Raw genomic sequence first — 20,675 nt, forward strand, 5'->3', positions numbered from 1 at the left:
CCAGGATCTGTTCCACAGAGTGGGGATTATTATATTGGCTCATGTAAGCTCCCTCTTTAAGGGAATGAACCTTTCTAAACCAGACAATCTGCTTAAGAAGCTATGGTTGGGAGCATCCCAATGAGGAGGATTCTGCCTTGCAAGATACACAGCTGGAAACAATAGACTTCTCCGGGCACCCTGCCACTGACTCAAATCACAAGAGGGGCACCAGGAAGAAGCTGCATCTTTAAGCACTAGCCACGCCTGCTTTCACTGCTGGGTCTTTTTTGTTTCCCTCTGATGAATCACTCCCTGGTCTGGCTCCACACACTGCTGCTGCTGTTTGCTTTATGTCTCAGATGTCCCTCTGCTGAGCAGCAGGAAGGCTCGCATTTTTATGTTACCCGCAGCAGCAGCAGCAGGAGAAGGCAAACATGTCTGGTATTGCAGCTAAATTAGCCAAGGACAGAGAAACAGCAAGAGGCTTAGGCTCCAATGAAAAAGCCATTAAATACCTCAATCAGGACTTTGAGATGCTGAGGAAGGAGTGCCTTGAGGCAGGGAAACTCTTCCAAGATCCATCCTTCCCTGCAGCTGCCTCTTCTCTGGGGTACAAAGAATTGGGACCAAATTCATACAAAACTCAGGGCATCGTATGGAAGAGACCAACGGTAGGAAAATGGGCCCTGTGGGGTGGGAGAAACGGAGATCAAAGGTGGACACCAAGTGATACAGTTACTGTATGTGCTTGCTTGGCTGAAAAGGGGGAGGTTGCAGTGATGACAGTGGGCTTCCCTCCTTCAGTCAGAACAATTGCTGTGGGTGGAGAAGTCAGGTATAATGGACCAAACTGGGCAGGACTGTGTGGAAATAACTCGATGCATTGCAGAATCCAACCTGAGTCTTCAGGCTTGTCCCTCTCCCTGCTGATGGGCCACACCCAAACCAGCCTCTGGCATAGAACTGCCCCAGGCTTAGGTCTGGATCTGTATTTATTATCTTGGGCCCCTTTTTAGCAGGATAAGGACTAAATAAAACCTGACAGAGTGATAGAAAATGTTGCCCTGAAACAGAGGCTGAGAGTCCCCTTGTCTTGAAGGGCCCCCAGATAAATAGCAGTACTTGATTGTGTCCCATGTGCAGCTATTGCTGGAGGAGAAATACAACTTCTCTAAGCTGCGGCACGCCACAGTGAAAACCTAGCTATTGATTGTGAACGTTTGCCAGAAAGTACAGTACTGACTTCTGCAGTAGGAATGTGCTGCCAGAGGACCCAGGGAGGCACTTGTGAGGTGTGTGGCACTGTCACACAGCCAGGACTTGAGCCTGGAGATGTAGGAAATTAGGAACTCCATGATGCATAGAAACAGGCTAATCTCGGATGTCTCAGAGGTTTTGTTTGGATTTCTCCAAGGCTCTTTGTTATAAAAACGTAGTTGGAAAATTGGTAGGAAATTTGGGACTCCTAGGACTTAAATACTGAAGGCACAAAAATGAAAATGAAGATTCAGTGGATTTTTTCGAATTGTTGCAAGATTCAGTTCAGTCCGATCGAGCACCTGATTCACTTCTGAAGGAGATTTAAGTCAGAGTAATTGCTGGAGTCAGTAGAGCTACATGGGTAACATTGATGCGAGTGGAGAATCGCTCACAAACTTATTTTAGTCGACTGCTTTGCTCATCCTGAGCTCAATACAAGTAAATATTTTTTCCTGTAAACTAGAAGCCAGTAGTTGAAGCCAGCCAGTTATGTTTATTTTCAGTGCAACTATTCCAGGAAGTAAAAGGCATGTAAGAAAAACCACATTCATTTTTCTCGGTGTGCCCTCAGTGCTTTCCTATATATATAGTGCTGCATGTGCACACACATCTAGTGCAGGGACTTATAGTCTTCTAGTGCCAGCTGGCTGTTTTGGGATGTGAGTCAATCTGCATTTGTCTGCATTTCTTTCTTGACTGTAATTTGTTTGGATACAGCTGGTGTAAGTAGGTATAAATCTGTGCTCAGCTCTTGCAAATTATCCCGGCCCTGAGCACCAAGCTCTGCACTCCCAGAGGTCTCTTGTAAAATAAACCTGTCAGGTTTTAGAAGTGTTGCAACGGGCTTCTCAGAACTTGTACTTTTCCTGTGCCCCAAGCACATGGGGGTTGCTTTTGCCACCCTCCATTTTGTAAGTCACCATGATTTAAATTCAGTTTTCCCAGTCACACTGCCTTCTCCACCCCCACTTTTGAGCTATGCTTCCCTCTGCTTTTACTAATGTAGAAAGGCAGCTGGGCAACGCCCCCCCCGCAAATCTTCCCCCAACAAAAAAACACCACAACCTAGTAGTACTCTGCCCCCCATGTTCAGCTCTCCTCCTTTGCAGAAGTACATTTGAACAAAGCTGTTCTAAGTGTCAGTCACAATTCTGTGCCTTTGCAAAGGCCCTGATTTATCCTTTGCATAACACATTTTAAACTCAAAAGAATAGCAAACAGGAAGGAATTTGGTCCAAAGACCGTTGAAACAAGTCCAAGAACAAATGGAAAAACCTTCAGAGGCAGGAAGGAGCCCAATAACTAGAAAATGCAGTCCATAGGCACTTTTGTGACAGGGCTGGTAGCCTAGGGCATTGGTGAATTCTGTTTCTTCAGGAGGGAAAAAAATAAACTTTGCCTGCTGTTTTGCCTTACAGCCTAAAATTCCCGGATAAATGTGTTTGCTTTGGTACAGGCCACAACCCATGCAGGCATTACATTTCTACCAGGAAAATCTTAGCTGGCCTGGTAGAAACTATGAGCATATAGGCATTCACAGAGTTTCTCCCAAAACAAAAATGGTGGTTCCGGGAGAAACAATAATCCATCTCCGATTCTGTAGAGGTCACTCCTGAGAGGATTTCTCCCAGGGAATGAAAGCCTATACACTTCACTGCCACCTGACTCCTTCAGGGACTAGGAAGGGCTGAGCAGTGAGGAAACATTTCCTACATCTAGACCAGGAAAGGCAAGGGAGCAGCTGGTGCTTGCCTCCTCCTAGTCCAAGGAGTAGTCGAGTAGAGGGGAAAGGCTTCCTGCTTTCTCTAAACCAAGGTTCTTGGGAGGGGAGGAACAGTTGCTGCTTTCTCCCCACCAGCTCTCTCACACCAGGGTCCCAGTATAAGGTGTGGGCATGGGACTTTGCCCCATTGCTCCAGTACCCCTGGGAGCAAGAGAACTGAAGCAGTCATTGCTCCCCATGCTTTCCCTAGACTGGGATCACCCTGGTCTCAGGAAGGTGGAGAGACAGGAGAGAGGGGATGGTTGCAGGCTAGATACCTGTACTGCTTCCTCTCCCGGAAACATTTCTAGCTGTGGAAAATTTCCACCACTAGAAATGAATGCCCATTCATTTCACAGTTATAATGCGTCACCTTAGAAAACTGCTTTCCTTAGCAAAGTAGGGAGTGCAAACAGGGGGAGTGATTTGTGCAACATGCTACTCTGTCTCCATACCTGGTGATATAAACAGCCTGTTTCTTTCAAGCTTCCTCCAAACACCCATTAAGATACTAGAAGTGCCAACTCAGTTGTAAGTCATTCCAAAGTGCATAGAAGCCCCTTGCAATTAACTCCACTGGGGTCTTTCAGATGTGGTATTAAAAACTAGAGGGCAGGTTAATTTGTTCACAAACGTGTGTCTATGTATATGGATTGATGGAGATTAGCAATTGCATGGCATCTTTGGTGAAAACCTGTTGACATAATGGCCCCTCCCTGTTGTGTGATATCAGTACCATTCTCTGTTCTTGATCTCCTTCATGTCTCTGATGTTGCCTTCCTTTAGTGGTTTTGTTGTATTGTAATGGAAATCACCATAAGACTTGGTGGCCACGTACATGGATACAGTAGGATTATCTGCAAGGAGAAAGATAATGAAAGCCCCCAGTGTAGGTACAAACCCTGTCTATTTATCAAATGCTTTATTTATTTCACTTCTAGGAGCTGTGCTCTAATCCTCAGTTCATTGTTGGAGGTGCCACCCGCACAGATATCTGCCAAGGAGCCTTAGGTAAGACATATTGTGTTCAGTTTCCAGTTGAGGCTACCATAGATGATCAAGTACTGCATTGCACCTTCTCACATTGAATTCTTAAATTATTGTCAAATTCTCTCTTTCACTGCCTACCCTCCTTTCCTTTTCCCATGTCTCTTCATATCACATCACTAAAGGCCATATAAAAGATGCTCCAGACCATGAAAGCTGCTCCAGATGAGGACTGTGTCTTCCTTTCTGTTGTACACAATACCACTGAATGAATTAACTTCTGCTAAATTTCTGCCACAAGTTCTTGTAGTGGGCTCATCACTGTTGTGTCTGAACACCTTCCAGCAGTGCCTCAAGCAAGGTGAAGAACATCTGTTGTGTGTGGTTTTTTCTCTCCTCTACTCCCCAGATGGAAGTATATGTGCAGTGGAGGGTTTTGGGTTTCTTAACCAGTGGGTTACTGTACAAATGGAAAAGAGTCATTTTGCTAAGCAGGCACAGTCCATAAAAATGAAGAAAAACAAGTTACAATAGCATACACAACATTGCTGAACAGGCCTTTGTTTAGATGAAAAATTAGATAAGGGGCTGTCTGTCTATTGCTTCTGACATGTTCGGGACTGGCTTATTCTAGCTGTGCCTGCCACAAGCCTTATACTACCTCAGCTCCTGCATGTTTCAGGAGTGAAGTGTCCAAGGTAAACTACAGGGGTAGATTAAGGTCTAGGGAGTGGCTATTTCAAGGAGGTGTAGTAGGCTTGGAGTAAGAGTTTTGTATTCGAGTCACTTCAGGATGCCCCTAAGGCCGTTGAAACTGCTATAGATCAGCCCCATAGAGGAGAGTTCTGGACTGGATGACAATGTAGGTTTGCGCTTGTCAGTCTCAGAGATTTTTTTTTTCTTTTGGGTTTCCCTGTTAACCTGTTTATTATCAACAAGGTGTGTAATGGACTCCTTTCTCATTTTTCTTTACTTTCTCAAGCAGTGGCTCACAACCTTTGTAGACTCAAAGTATCCCTTGTTAAAAAATTCCAGCTCTTAGCTTTCACTTATTTTTTGACTATGGAAAATAACAGAGCAGTTCTTCTATTGCAAAGAACTCAGGAAGCCCACAGCAGGTCAGAATGGTTTGGACACCATGGATCCCTGTTTGAAATCTCTGGGTGTGTCCTGAGGAGTGCACATGTGCTGTTTAACCCATTTGAGGCACCCCAGTGTGCACGCAGAGCACATGTACCTGTTTGCCATGCTACTAATTAGCAGTGCAGCAGGTTTTTTTGACATCAGGAGATCCAAGTGTCAAAAAAACCACCACTAAAAAATTGGCACAGTGCATGCAACAGCACTGTGCACCACCAGAAAGGGAGCCTGGCTAGCCAGAGCCATGCTCTGGCTGATGGCCAGGCTTTGGGTGGCTGGCTCGACACTGCTGCTGCCCCAGGAAGCCCCCCAGGACCTCAGGTAAGGCTGCTGGGGCCAGCACAGGCACTGGTCCCAGCCTCCCCTACCCCACTCAGGACAATTTGCCATGCAGGGGCATGCATGTGCAGGGGCATGCCCAGGTACACCTAGCAGTGACACAAATATGTGCCATTGCTATTTGTCCCATGGGAAATGCACACCCTTGCATATGCACACTCATCAGGACACACCCTCAGCATTTATCCTGTAGATGGTGTGCAGGTTTTTGCAGACCTAACAGTGCTAATATTGCGCAGCAGCCTGCAACACCCTTAAAAGGATCTCACAGCACCCTAGCATGCTGTATCACCCTGGCTGTTCTAAAAGTAATGTTCAGGTTGAGTAGCAGGAGTTCTGAATTGTGCTTTTCTTTTTCAAAATTGATTGTCAACCTCATCAACTGCTTGTACACATGCTCATTGTTCTAATAGTCATTCGCAGTGCCAAACAGTAAAGGTGAGCAAATTCATCCTAGTTAGACATTGGTGTGTGTGCTGAGCCATTTGTTCAGGTCAGGGCCTCAAGCCTCAGTGATGATCATTTGTGTTAGAATACAAGAACACTTTAAAGTGTCCCAGGCAAAATCATGGTGGAGACAATCAAATGCTGTCCTGAAATCTCTGAAGTTTATGATGTGTTTTTTGGTCATCTGATGCTCTTGGTTCGTTGATTATTCTTAGGGTGAAAATCTCGTTGATGCGGTATCTTCCAGGGTAAAATTTAGCCAGGGCTTCCCTTATCTTCACATGAATTCCTTCTTTTATTCTGTTTAAGGTAATACTGCAGGAAAACGTCTTTATTGTCCATTTCTTGTGTAGAACTGTTGGTTACTTTGTGGCAAATCTGTGACTACCCAGGGCTTCACAGTTTTAAGCTGCACGTCACTGCTATCCAGAATGTCATAAAGTGTCGTAGTGATAGAACTGAACTCAGGTTGAAAATGCAGCATTACTGCTTGAATTGAAGAAGCCTCCCCTTACGTATTCACAGTATGGCACAAACAGTCAAACAGTTCTAAATCTATCTAAAACCAGTTTTACAATTTATTAGATACTTAAAACTACCAACTATGGGTTAGTTAGTCCTCTCCTCTCCGGAAGAGAGGGTTTTTTTAATTGAAACATTCTTACAGCTATGATGTTAATTGTAGTTAGATTAGCAATATCAGCTCTGGTATTTGCTAAGAAACCCATCAAATGGGATGTAGTGACTCATGACAAAAGAGAGGAAACACCGGCTATTGCATAGAGGAAGCTTATTCACTCTGTACACTTTTTCATTTTTTTTTCAAGAGGAAGTCACCATGGTATCACAACATGGGACATACACAATATGGTATCTTTCGTTTGTGCTTAGGTACACACATCTCCTCCCTAGAAAAATGTTTGAAAGAACAAGAAATGGTAGGGTGAATTTACAGAATTAGATGCACAGTTTTTATGTGCTCAGGTTACTGAGTTGCGAGGAAGCCATCCATTTCCCCTTGCCGACCCAATCTAATATGCATTACAGCACACACATATTATGTGCACAGGTGAGTGTTCCTGTCCAGTGCTTCTGATGGGAGAGGGATATATCATTAGTTGTCACAATCCAGTTCAGCCATTGCAACCCTCGATGATCTCCCGAGGTCCCTTCCAGCCCTAATGTCTATGAAATCTATGAAATATGTTGGACTGTACACCCTGACAGTAGTTACAAGCCTGCAGGCTATCTTTATTTGATCAGCTGCATCCTGAACTCTTGATTAGGACTTTTTTTTAGCCCTAGCATGTATGTAGACTTTGAAATTATTCCATTTGATGCCCTGCACCCCACATAGCTTTTTTTCTACCTGCCTGCTACATTCAGCAGTACACTTGCCTGGTGCAGATACTAAGATGAGGAAGAAATTGAATGTCAAATGCATTAGGATTCGAAGATGCCATAAACAAGTTTGAGCAGCCAGCCAGTAATTTCAGTGTCCTTGGAGAGTTCACTATGGATCATCATTTACAGCAACAATAAGGGCCATTTTGTGACTGTGCTTTGCTTGAATCAAGATCTGAAGGTTCACAGGAGGGTTCTTCATTAGAAGTATTTTGTGGGGATGGGTCTATGTAGAGGGTCCAGTGGCCCAAGAATATTGCATACCGGGTACAGAGGTGCGGTGGCCTGTGTTCCAGTCTGTAGGCCGGAAGCTTGACCTCTAGCAGAGCTATATCACAACCTCCTGAATCCCCACACTTTGTAGGGGGAGCCCTTGTCATAAATCAGTGCAGTCCCAGTCACTGCTTCAATTCACAGTTGGCTTGCAGAGTTGCCTATGAGCTGCTCCAAAGAACAGACTAGCTGGAGAACAAAGCCCTGAGGGTTTTTCTCCTCCTGTGCTCCTGGCCCATCCCCTTCTGCAGCTCCTGTGTCAGGAAATGCATGGAGCGTGGTGTAGGGCTGAGTGCATCATGGCATGCATGAGTCCAGGGGAATTCCCCACAGAGGGCCAGCATGATTCTGTCAGAGTACAAGAGAAACTTAAAGCAGCTCTAGCAGAGTCCAGAATTTGGGCCTTGTCTTTTTGTCTTGTAAGACAAAATATTTTGGGGGTATTCAGATTCAATGCATTATGAAGAACTGAGCTTTGCTAACAGGGATCTTGCCTCATGTACTTCTTTAATATTCTGCTAGCAATCTTCTGTACGTAGATACGGTTTCTCACAAGCATGTGCAGAATTGCAAGTGGATCTGAGCTTTAACATTGCACTGGTGCTTGTTAAACTGATGGGCAAAAGGTCTCTATCCTTATCCCATGTGGACCGAAGGAAGAGATTGCAAACGGGATTGCCAAAATAGGCTCCTCGGGATTTCCCAGCACAGCGTGAAAAGCAAATGGTCAGAATCCCTTTTTTTTCTAGCCAAACCCAACTGCAGTAGCTTATTGTGATTTCCTTTCAAACAAGTGATTAACACACACACATACACACACACACACTTCCACTAAATCCCTCCAAATAACTCATGGGGAAGTTCTGCTTCCTGAGTGCTTTATATTCAGTGTGAGAGGAGTGTATTGTAGGACAGACCACAACCCTGACAACTATTGGTTGATCATCACAAGGCAGGTATTTTGTATAGTCAGAATTCTGGGCTAAGTAGATGAGTCAAGAGGTGTAGAAAAAAGCAGGCAAGGAGAACAGTTCTGGGCACCGCACTTCATTAAGGACATGGAAACACTTGAGAGGGTCCAGAGAAGAGCCTCCCATATGATCTGTGACTTCGAAGACAAACCATACGAGGAAAAGCTGAGGGACCTGGGCCTCTTTAGCCTAAAGAAGAGAAGGTTGAGAGGGGACTTGATAGTGGCTTGCCACTATATCAGGGGAGTGCATCAGGAGCTTGGTGAACAACTGTTTACTAGGGCAGCCCTGGGGAAGACCAGGACCAATGGATACAAGCTCCTGGAAGGCCACTTCAGGCTTAATGCCAGGAAAAACTCCTTCACAGTCAGGGTGTCCAGACTGTGAAATAAACTCCCTCCAGAGGTGGTGCAGTCACCTACCCTGGTAGTTTTCAAGAGCAGATTGGACAGTCACTTCGCTGGGGTCACTTGATCCCAGCTGTCTTCCTGGCTAGAGCAGGAGGGCTCGACCTGATGCTCTGCAAGGTCCCTTCCAGCCCCTAACAATCTATGAATCCATGACCAGTGTGAAGGAAAGATGATGAAAAAAGAACCACTTGCTAGTGTTTTTCTAACAGTGAACGCCCTGCACTGGCACGAATGGACCTGAACCACAAGGAGGACACATTTTCCCGGATGACCAGGGCATCATCCAGAAACGTGTGTTCTTCTGGCTGTACCATGAAGTTAGGTGAATGCTAGTGGGATTATAATAGGATTTCTGCAGCCCTAGAAGTGTGTCGGGTGGTCCAAGTTCATCCCACACAGTACCTGTCAGCTTGGCACTCCCCATGATCTCTTGGGACATTCTCTATGGTGATTTTCAACCCGGGTTCCTTGAGATTCTCTCAAGGGTCTGCAGAGGTTGGTGTGCAAACCCAGAGATTTCAAAGAGGAATCTATAGTGTTAAAACTGGTTCAACCTGGTGCAGTCTTTCTGAGTTTTTTGCGGCAGATGAATTGGTGTATTATTTTTTGTAGTCAAAAAACAAGCAAGCTGGCATTTTTCAAGGGGTGCCTTAAGTCTGAGGAGAAGTACCTTGAGTCTAAAAAGGTTGACAGCCACTGCTCTATCTAAACCCTTGCACAAGATGATACTCTCTTGGTGCCAAGGTTATGCAACAGTGTCCCTGGTATGTGCTTCCTGTCACCGTTAAATCTTTAGACTCCATTACCAGCATCTTTACTTATACGAGCTCTAAGTTACATGCCCAGATTTCCAGTGACAACTGGAATGGTTATACCATTCTCTGCCCAAGGAGAGCCTCTGTCCAGTACTCGGCCTTCCATTCATAGAAAGGCTCTGTACTTCTTTCTGCTGCTTGTGCTGAGATGGCTGTGAACCTTAGAGAGGGGAAAAGGGAGAGTGGTGTCTCCCTGGATTACACCCACTGGACTTTTAAGAAGTCCACGTCAAAAGGGTCCACAAATTTGGGCTCTGCATGGAGTCTGGCACCAAAACCTGAGAGGAAGCCAGTATAAATTTCAGCAGACAGACTCTGCAGTGTCTCCTCTGCAGCTTACTTCAAAGGCAGCTCTTAGAGCAACTTGGGGGGGGGGTGTAGGTGGGAAGGCTCTGGGGGTTGGGAGGGGTGGTAAAACCCCTCATTTTTCTTGTGGGACTGCAGAGGAGGGTCCAACCACTGCCAGCTGGAATTTGAACCATGAATTCCCCTTTTTGGCCTCTCCCACGGAGAGGAGAACTTGATGCCAAATTCAGCCTGTCAGGCAAGGAGGTACTGCTCAGGGGGTAGACAAGGTGATAGGTCTACTGCACTTCGGTCAATTTGTACTGCTTTCCTGTGGAGTACAAGGAGGAACACTAGCATTTCACGACAGTGTCATGAGACTTCAGTTTATGAGCCCAAAGGCTCTGCTGAAATAAATCAGCTGCGCTCAACAGTACCAGGATCTGGCCCATTTACATTCATTAAAGCACTGTGAAGCTCCTGAATGCAAGGACACTGAATGTAGGAGTGCATCTACACAGCAAAGTCAAGGTGCAGTTGCCATGTGGGTAGGTACACCTGTGGTAGCATTGGCCTAGGTAGCCTGGGGAATTATAGCAGTGGTCCTGTGGTAGCCCAGACTTCAGTGCAGGTATACAAGTCTTGTGGCTAACCCACCCTGACATCAGTGCTGCAGCACCCTTACTGCTGTTGTTACCTGAACTATCCAGGTAAATCCAGCATGGGTAGACTTTCATTCTGCTCCGTCAACATGCCCTAAGTCCTGGTAAAAGGCGTCCGATTGATGGGCATTGGGGGTGAAACCTCTGCAAAACTGGTGCAGCTTCCACATGCAACCCTTTTCACAAACCTCACTTGGTGGGCATTCGGGTATCCCTGATCCATTTGGGTTTGGGCCTCCCTGCTAATGTGTCTGATCCTGGTAAATATATAAAACAGTAGGTTTAGGTGATTTGGACATGAAGCAATTGTCTGGCTGTCACACAGTGACTTCTGGTTGCTTGCACAACTCATCAGGCTTGTACTGGATGCTTGGAGGAGAAAGGCTCTGACTTCCATTGCCAAAGCTGGGATGTTTTCACTGTCTAAATGCTGCTCTTGATGTACAACTCTGCATTGCCGTGCAGGTGACCCCGCTAGGTATGTGGACACGATGGGTCCAAAGCCCTACAGGAAGGAAAGGAAATTCAGACTTTTTCTTTAAAAAATACTCAGAGGGGCAATGACATCTCTTTTAGAAGGGGTTATTGGAAGGGGGTTACTCCCTACCATGTCCCCAAAAAGCTGTGTGTCTGGGGAGCAGGCAGAGACAGACAAGTAACGCTGACGGTGGAGAGCGCTCTGCTGGTTTTAGTCTGTGCAGGGCTAATGAGCCAGCCACTCCAGAGACAAAAGTTCACCCCCACCAGTTATTCTCCTGCTCACTGTCTTCATCCCCATTCTCATGACTGGTAAGAAACTCTTTCACTGTGTGTTTGTATGATAAAAGGGATGATAGGCCAAAAAATAAGTGTAGCTGCCAGTTGCCCCCTGGATTTTAGGGAGAGGTTTTCGTATCCTTAAATCCTGTCTTTTCTGAGTCCATTTTCTCTTTGGACCAATAATATTTTAATTCAATACTGTCACTTTTGGGGCTTTCATAGAAAAGAGTGAGCAGGGCCCCCACATACTCCCAATCGGATGGGTAAGAAAGCAAGCCTTGTGCAAAAACCAGTATCCTCCATGTGGAAGGAGTCCCTGGGGATTCATTTCCAATTATGAGTTTCCAGGCGTGTGACTGTGTTTACTTGGGGATTCCTGGGTAGAAAACTGAAGGAGAAACAACGGCTGTTCTGTGCAGGTCAGCTGTGTGGGGGAAGGCGTGGGGCTGCTCTGATCCCTGGCTGCAGTGCTGCACTCGTTTGCCTAAAGGGCTTGGTAAAAGGAGCCCTGCAGCTTTCCCCTCCACAGATAGGATTTTTCAGTAAGTGCCAAGTGCCCCATATTATAGGGACAGTAACAAATGGCAGTTTAGCCTGTTAAAAAAAGTACTTCAGACTTCCACTAACTTTTGGCCACTTCCTTTGACCTGTTCCATAACTCTGTGACAGTCCAGAAGGCCTCTGTGGTTCTTGGGGCTGCATTACTTTTATGATTTGCTGTGTACTCTCCCATTAATAGATTTCATAGACATTAGGGCTGGAAGGGACCTCGGAAGATCATTGAGTCCAGCCCCCTGCCCCAGGGGCAGGAAGTCACCTAGGGTCAAAGGATCCCAGCAGGGTAAGCTTCCAGACGCTTCTTAAAGGCGTCCGGAGTAGATGCTTGCACCATCTCTGGCAGCAGTCTATTCCAGACCTCAAGGAACTTGGACAGTAAAGAAGTTTTTCCTTATGTCCAGCCTGAAACGGTCTTGGAGGAGTTTGTGACCATTGGCCATTGTTGGCCCTTTGGGCACTCTAGTGAACAGGCGTTCCCCCAGATCCTGATGCACACCCCTGATGTACTTATAGGCAGCCACCAGGTAACCTCTGAGCCTGCGCTTTTCCAGGCTGAAGAGTCCATGGCTCTCAGCCTCTCTTCGTAAGTCCTATCCTCTTGTCCTCTGATCTAAGGGGTCTCCAAGGGCAGCTGCCATTTTGTGAAGGGAGCAGATGCAGCATGCTGCAGAGGACATGAGTGCTGTGTGCTCGCTCATGGAAAATTCTTTTTCATTGTTGCTTAATCTGGAGTAAGTGTCATGCATACTAAGAATGTAGAAAATCCCAGATGCCAGAGATGCTCCCTAGCAACCTTGCTGGCTCCACAGTTAGAGTGCCCTGTTTGTAAATGGCTTTTGGGAAGCTTTATTAGCATTTCAATCCCTTTCAGATTGGAAGTAGGAAAAGGAATGGGGTCCTGAGTCTGCAAAAGAATCTGAAAAATTTCATCCCTGTCTTGAGAGGCAGGTCTAGCCATGGTGAGATGTCATCAGGGAGAAATTGCATGAGAGGTGACAGGGAAACTACAAGGTCTCTGCATTTTTCATAAGGAAACTCTTTGTGCTACAAAAATTCATCAGAAGGTAGCACTCAAGGTGGGTCAAAGTTAAAAAGATGCAGTCACTCAGCCTTTGACTGCAGTGGAGGCAGGCAGCTGGTCATCAGACTGCCCTATCTGACATTGACTGACTCACTACTGTAGCTGGCTCCTCTCATCGTGAGCCATGGACACCATAGTCTCAACAGTCATCTTGTCCTCCACAACTAAGGGTGCATCTACATGTGCAGTTAATGAAAAGCAATAAACTCCAGCATAATATGCACTTGGGCACACCATTTAAACGTGCACCTGGGACCACAGCATGTTGAGCTGGGAAGCCCAGGCTGGCAGGGGAACCTGGGGGTTAGCCTGCCAGCCCAGGGCTGCTCCTCCCCAGCTCAACATGCTGCAGATGGGCTGGCTGGGGCACAAGAGATCTTCAATGTGGGGCTAGCCAGCAGGCAGCCCCCCACACTGGAGCACCCTCGTGCCCCAGCCAGGCACGTCAGTGTCTACACATGCACTGCTGTGGAGTAAAAAACTCCACAGCAATAAGGTATTTGTATTTACAATTGGTGCAGAGTTTATTAGTTTACTCCTGTCTAATAGTACTGCGCATGTAGATACTGAGATTTACTTTGGTGTTAATTAGTTAACTCCACAGTAAACGTCTTGTGTGGACATGCCCCTAGTTTCTAGGCCTCATTCTAACCTGTGGATGCAAAGCAGGACCACAAGTGCTACATATTCAGAGATGTAGAAATTAAAGTACACAAGTGAAGTGACTTGCCCAAAGTCCTAAAGCAAGGCAGTGGCAGAGCTGTCAATGGAAACTAGGAGGCCTGAGAGTTTCTAGCCCTGATTACCTGATCCTTCCCTCAAAGATTGAAGGAAGAAACAAAAGTGAGTACAAGAGGGGCAGTCAAAGGAGAAGATGGGGTGTTTTCCTAAGCCCTGGAGCAGTATCTCCTCTTGGGTGGTGCAGGATCACCAGGCTCTTTATTGCTCTTACCACCACATTAACAAACTGCTTAAAAGGTTTGTCACAGCAGAGAGAGGTGATTTCACCCTGGTCAAATCAGTGGCTTGTTTGCTAACATACCTTCAAAATGGGATGTAGTACTTGTTTCGATGACATCCTCTCCCTTGCCTCAGCCAGCAGGTGTGTGCTCATCTGTATTGGAAAAGTACCATGTTGATTGTTAGGCCCCAGTGTCCAGACACAGTGTACTCTGGCTTGGTCCCAGAAAAAATGACCAGGAGTGTAACACTCAGAAACTGTGGCGGCTCTCAGTTCTTGGATCCCAGTGGCTGGAGTGTTGGCCAGGAGCAAGAAGGCTTCAATGAATTTTCAGAGGCAAATAAGGACTTTGTAATCAAAGGACTTCGTTCATCAATGTTATTTAGGAGACTGCTGCTCATCAGAGTCATGCGAAAGTCAGCTCTGCAGGCTGATTTATACAGGAGCACAATAGTAGTCATTTATGAACCATAGAGGAGGGAGAAAAACACATATTTTTCTGTTTTATGTTTGCCTATGCAGTGAGACATGCATACTTACAGATTCTGCTTGTGTCTATTGCTGCTACCATTTGGTTTTCCCTATGTTGTTCCCTAACCTGAGTGTAGATAAACAGAGAACAGCAAGTTTTCCTTAAAATGCCTTTATACAGTTGGTCAGTATTGTCTGGAAAGCATCCTCTTTTTTGGTACCTATTGAAATAGGTTTCATTCCTCACTAAATACATGGAAGGGTCCAACCAAATGGGACTTTTGTACCTAGCACCCAGAGCTTAAATGCTGCCCACAGCTGGTAAATGCAGCAGATCAGCCTGGAACTGAATGGGCCAAGCTGTCTGAATTACAATCCTACCCCGAAAAGTGATGTCTGTAGATCAGATTTGAGATACACCTGCAGAATCTTCCAGTGCTGCTACCCGTGCTGTGGTTCACCAGAGCTGGCCATCAAGCACCTTTCACCAACATCAGTTCATAGAATCATGGAAAACGAGGGTTGGAAGGGACCTCAGGAGGTCATCTAATCCAACCCCTGCTTAAAGCAGGACCACCCCAACTAGATTATTCCAGCCATGGCTTTGTCTAGCTGGATCTTAATGATGCTCTTACTTGGTTGTAGAGGCTGCTGGTGTGTATCCCTGCTGCAGCCTCACTTCAGGGATGAGTGAAGTGATCCTACAGCAGAAAGTTTGTACTTTTCTGTAAAGTGTATTGAATTCTGTGCCATGTATGGATGAAAGGGGCTGTGCCTGTTAGCTATTACTTAGTATTGCCATCATCACCACAGCACACTTCTGTTTAAGTTACACAGCAAAATTTTCATCCCATCCTAGGCCTTGACTTGGTTGCTTGTATGTGATTACCTGGTGATTAGCCTCATTGATCTGCTCAGGCAAAGCACAAGATGAAGCAGAGGTGCAATCTCTTTGGTGGCTCAAATTCTTACTTGACCTTTAAATCTGTTGTGTTGACAGGTGACTGCTGGCTCCTGGCAGCCATTGCATCTCTCACCCTGAATGAAGAGGTTCTCGCCCGAGTGGTTCCCAAAGATCAGAGCTTCCAGAACAAATATGCAGGAATCTTCCACTTCCAGGTACTCGGGAAAGCTTGACCTTGCCTTTTGCTGAAGGGTCAAATACTATAAGTTTGTAAGGCATGTGCATGCCTGTACCCACAGGCGCACACAGGCACACACACACAGAGACATACGTACCTGTGCATCCAATTAGATGAGATCAGCTAGTGTGAACTGGCACATTGCCATTGAAGTCAAGGGTGTTGTGCTGATTTACATCAACTGAAGAATTGAAACCATGTACTTCAATATTTTGTAGTAATATCATACCGTTTGTCATTTAATATAACACAATATGGTCTGTCATGGAGTGACTGCAGTCTCCACCAAGGGCCGTTCCCACCACCCTTACTCCATAACAGAGAAGAGAAACATCTCTGAATTCTTACTTGGCAGGATTCATCTAGGAGCCCACCCTGACTGACCCTGACCCTAATACCACCTTGACTAACCTTGTTTAATGAACTGTTATCTGTCTGGGTGGTTAAAAAGAAGGGTGTAGGTCTCGGCTGAGCATGAGGAAGCAGGAATTTCGTTCCTGAAGAGGCCAGGTGTCCTGCTTCCTGACAAGAGAAGGAGTCCTGCTAGCCCAGAGGAGCTGAAGGGTTCTCTCTCCAACCCAAAAGATTTAACTAGCAGTATCTTTGCAGTGAGAATATACCAGATGCTAGCAAAGTTGACTGTGAGTGTCTTTACATGAGACTAATCTAATGCACAGTAAAGCATCAATGCCTACACTTGTGCAATAATTCCTGCACAGTAGATTAGTTTAATGTGCCATTTTCTAGTACAGATAGATACAGGTACTAGAAAATGGCACATTCAACTAATCACACATGTATAGAAAATGGCACATTCAACTAATCACACATGTGTTCAGTGAAGCACACATGTATAGATGCTGATCAGGATCAAATTGCTCTGGGTGAACCCAAGCAGCAGAGCTGCTCCAGGGAGCTGTCCCCAACTCCTGCCCCCCGCCCCTTCAGAACCCAGGCCTGACCTCCCACTGTGCCTTTTGCCAACCCAGCACTGTCCCCAGTGCCCTCTGCCAGCCTGGGGCTGGCACCTGAGGGAGCCTGGAGTTCCCCCTGGCTGCTGAAGGGGGTCAGAGCAGGGCAGAAGCAGCCCTGGACTGAACTGCTCCCATAATAGGGAGCAGGTTTGCTTCTGTTTCAGGCACACGTTCAGGTCCAGTCTAATGAGCCTGAATTTTCTATGCAGAAAATTCAGGCATATTAATTGCACTTGTAGACATGTTCTGCATCTTCTTCTAGAGGCACATATTGCAACAAAGTACATTCATCACTAATTTTTGTTAGGATCATCTGTCAACCAGCTAGAAACCGGAGTTGCTCAGATGTTCTTACCCCAGGGCAAAAGTTCTTTCTGTGTCAGGTTAATTGTGTGGGAAATCACCCCAAGAATCATGGGAATAGGGCAGAATGAGGGCAGTCAGTCCTGGGGTCCTAAGTACTGTGGTGCTTCTGAATGCTTAGTCAAGGTCTGTCTGCTATTAGTTACAATCCAGGCAATAATAGAACTTGATTTAGCATTGGTAATAACAGGGGTATTACATGGCTTCTAAGGTGAAAAGCTACAAATGTATGGCCAACCAGCTTCTAAAGATTAAAGTATAAAGGACCCAGAAGTTCAGATGCTGACAGACTCCAAACTTTCCAAACTCCCTGGGCCTTAAACTTATCTCCCTTCGACTGTTATAAATTAAAAGTAGCTCAGGTAAAATCAGTGGAATCACACTGGCATAAAACTGGAGATGGCCTTTCAGGTTCGCAAAACTGGGTTGTTCATCTGACAAAAACACACCTTCCAGGACATCCTCCTATCACTGGATCCAGAAGGACCAGGAGAGCAGTTTCTTGTTCACCATATTGGCACTAGCAAAACTATTTGCCCAGAAAAACTCACTTGTGGGGCTTCTCTAAACCTTCTTGAACTTTCAAAAGGTCCTGTTCCAGTTCAGGTTGCCAAACGAGTGAAGGATCAGCTTGATTTTGAAATGCATCCAAAGGAGTTGCCTCATCCCAATTACAGACTTCCATGAATGCATCAGCAACCTTAAAATCCATGCTACAGGTGCAAAGTTAAACCAGGCATACAGTAATACCATATTTATTCAAATCTAAAATGAGGTTCCTTTTGCTCCCCACCCCCAGCATGGGGGGATCCCCGCATCTTAGATTGAGTACAGGCCAAATAAGAAGCTGCTATGACTCTGGATGGGGCCAGAGAGGCTCATGCCACAAGGAGGGGATGCGTGGAGAGGAGGGAGCATGCTGGAAGGGGGCACAGTGCAGGGAGGGGTGCACAGTGCAGGGGGGAGCACATGATGCCAGGAGGACCACAGGGAAGGGGGTGCCCAGTGTGGAGGGAGCTCAGGGAAAGAGGCACGCAGTTCAGGAGGAAGGGATGTGTGGTATAGTGGGGAGGCACTGAGGAAAGGGTGCATGGTGTAGGAGAGAATATGTAGAAAGAGCTCGGGTTGTGGGTGAAGGGACACATGGAGCAAGGGGAGTATGGGGAAAAGACAAAGGGAAGAGATGCAGGAAAAGGGAGGGTGGTGGAAGATTGTGGGGGAAGGGGAGTGTGGAGTGAGGGGAATATGGGGGAGGGTACACAATGCAGGGGGAAGCACAAGGGAAAGGGACACAGAGCAGGGAAGAGTGCAGGGAAGAGTCACAAGGAGCACAAGGAGACCTGCTTTGGCTCCAGTCCTGACCCTGGCTGGAGCTGGAGTCTGGAGCCAGAGCCACTGCTACTGCCTGGCCCAACCAAGTGCTCCCATGCCCTTGGTGAAGACAGAGCCAGAGTAGCTGTAAAGGTAAGGGGGAGGCAAGTAGCAGAGGAGGACAAGTGGCAGGAGGGGGAAAGGGCTGGGTGAGGCAGGCAACAAGGGGGTGGGCAAGTGGGGGATAAAAGGCCTGAGACAGGCTGCCTGCCACCCACCTGCTGCTTTCCCTGCCACTACTTTCCCTGCAGAAGTGGTAAGGGGATGAATTTAAGACAACCTCCAATAACTAGATTCTAGACATGGAAAACAAATTTATAATTTTCCATGTCCAGAATCTAAAAGCTGGGGAGTCATCTTAAATTCAGGGTTGTCTTAGGTTTGGGTGAATCCAGTAAGTGTTTAACATTTATGTAGCTTGTTACATGTTCTAAGTGATGCAAAAACATCCAAGTAAAACTGTTGTGATGCAGGTTCCTATGATGTAGAAGACTGAGAAAAAAAAGTATCTAAGGTGATCAGTAGGCAAACAGAGAAAAGAGGCAAAACTAGGCAAGTGGAAGAGAATGCATGTGCTGACAGGAGACTCGGTTGTGTTGGCCAGTCAGGGCATAGCTATACAATTAAAGTATAGCCCTAGAGTCAAAGTCAGTGTCCTTTACAATCTCTTTCTCTTTCAGTTCTGGCAGTTTGGGGAGTGGGTGGATGTTGTGATTGACGACAGGCTGCCCACCAAAAATGGAGAGCTGCTCTTTGTGCATTCAGCAGAGGGGAGCGAGTTCTGGAGCGCCCTTCTGGAGAAGGCCTATGCCAAGTAAGTAAAGGACAAGGAAAGGGCTGGTTTTTTAAAAAGCCTCACACCTAAGCTGAAGATCTGATAGAGGATCTGGAACCACATGAGGAAAGTGTCAGTCTAAACTAGTGGTTCTTAATCTCCTTAGCCTCAAGGCAGCCCTTGGAAAACGCCAGGTCTTACTTGTTTTTCAACCAGATTTTCACTTGTTTTTTGACAGAGCAGATTTTTTTTGCTGCAAAGAACTTAAAGAGACCACAACAGGTCAGCATGGTTTTAACACTATGAATCCCCATTTGAAATGTCCTGCCAGGGGGCATCTCACCCTGGTAGAGAATCACTGATTTAAACGGTCTGTTAAAGCTTCTGGGGAACTTGTCACTGACTGTTTCAACTGAGTTTATAATACACATTAGTTGACAGATTCTGTAAGCTAGAAGTGATAGCTCTGATGTGTCCACTCTTTCATCAGGAAGAATTGGTTTTCATTCTGTCTGGGAGTCTAGGGCATGAAAAAAAATACTGATGATGACCAAATCTTAGAGACATTATCGATTCCTGAATGAATGAATATGGGTCGCCAGTGTGAGGACGTGGTCGGCAAGGCCAACTGCACCTTGTCATGCATCCACAGATGTCATGCATGAACGGGTCCAAGAAGGTGATCCTCCCCCTCTATGCGGCACTGGTCAGACCACAGTTGGAGTACTGCGTCCAGTTCTGGGCGCCGCACTTCAGGAGGGATGTGGCCAGCATCAAGAGGGTCTAGAGGAGGGCCACTCGCATGATTGGGGGGCAGCAAGGCAGGCCCTATGAAGAGAGGCTACGGGAGCTGAACCTGTTCAGCCTCCACGGGAGAAGGCTGAGGGGGGATCTAGTGGCCATCTATAAACTTACCAGAGGGGATTGAGTGAGATCCTGTTCCCCCGAACACCTCCCAGAGTAATAAGGAATAACAGCCACAAGTTGATTGAGGTTCAGGCTAGACATCAGGAGCCACTACTTCACAGTCAGGGCAGCCAGGATCTGGAACCAACTTCCAAGGGAAGTGGTGCTCGCTCTTACTGTAGGGGTCTTTAAAAGGAGGCTTGTTAACTACCTAGCTGGGGTCATTTGAGCTTAAACTTAGTAGGGGTCATAAGAGCCCTGTATTCATTCCTGCCCAGGGCAGGGGGTCGGACTAGATGATCTGCTCAGGTCCCCTCCAACCCTACTTCTATGAATCTATGAATCTGTGAAATCCCAGCCAAGCTTCCTTGTTATCTTGATAACCTGAGGGGAGAGTGCAGTATTTCAGTCTGTGATGCAGAGGCCCAAGACTGAATTTTCCAATCTCTGGAATCATTCTAGGTAGCAAAGGGAACTGTACTCTCTATGTGCAGGACTAGATAAGCTGAAAAACAAGCTCAGTCTTTAAAGGAGTTGGAAGCTTGTTTTGGGCCTAGAAGCCAGGAGTTTTGTTTAA

The 20,675-nt window shown here is 46.3% G+C and overlaps 1 protein-coding gene across 1 annotated transcript in view; it reads left to right on the forward strand.

Moving 5' to 3' along the window:
* Positions 1-279: 279 nt before the first annotated feature.
* CAPN2 (calpain 2) overlaps positions 280-20,675 on the forward strand; it is a 50,797-nt gene continuing 30,401 nt past the window's right edge. The window contains exons 1-4 of the mRNA XM_019549532.1: positions 280-653; positions 3,946-4,015; positions 15,568-15,686; positions 19,098-19,231. Coding sequence (XP_019405077.1) covers positions 417-653; positions 3,946-4,015; positions 15,568-15,686; positions 19,098-19,231 — 560 coding nt within the window. The 5' untranslated portion in view covers positions 280-416. The remainder of the gene's footprint in view (positions 654-3,945; positions 4,016-15,567; positions 15,687-19,097; positions 19,232-20,675) is intronic.

This window comes from Crocodylus porosus, unplaced genomic scaffold (genome assembly GCF_001723895.1).
Source record: "Crocodylus porosus isolate Cpor-Errol unplaced genomic scaffold, CroPor_comp1, whole genome shotgun sequence".
Classification (NCBI taxonomy): Eukaryota; Metazoa; Chordata; order Crocodylia; family Crocodylidae; genus Crocodylus; species Crocodylus porosus.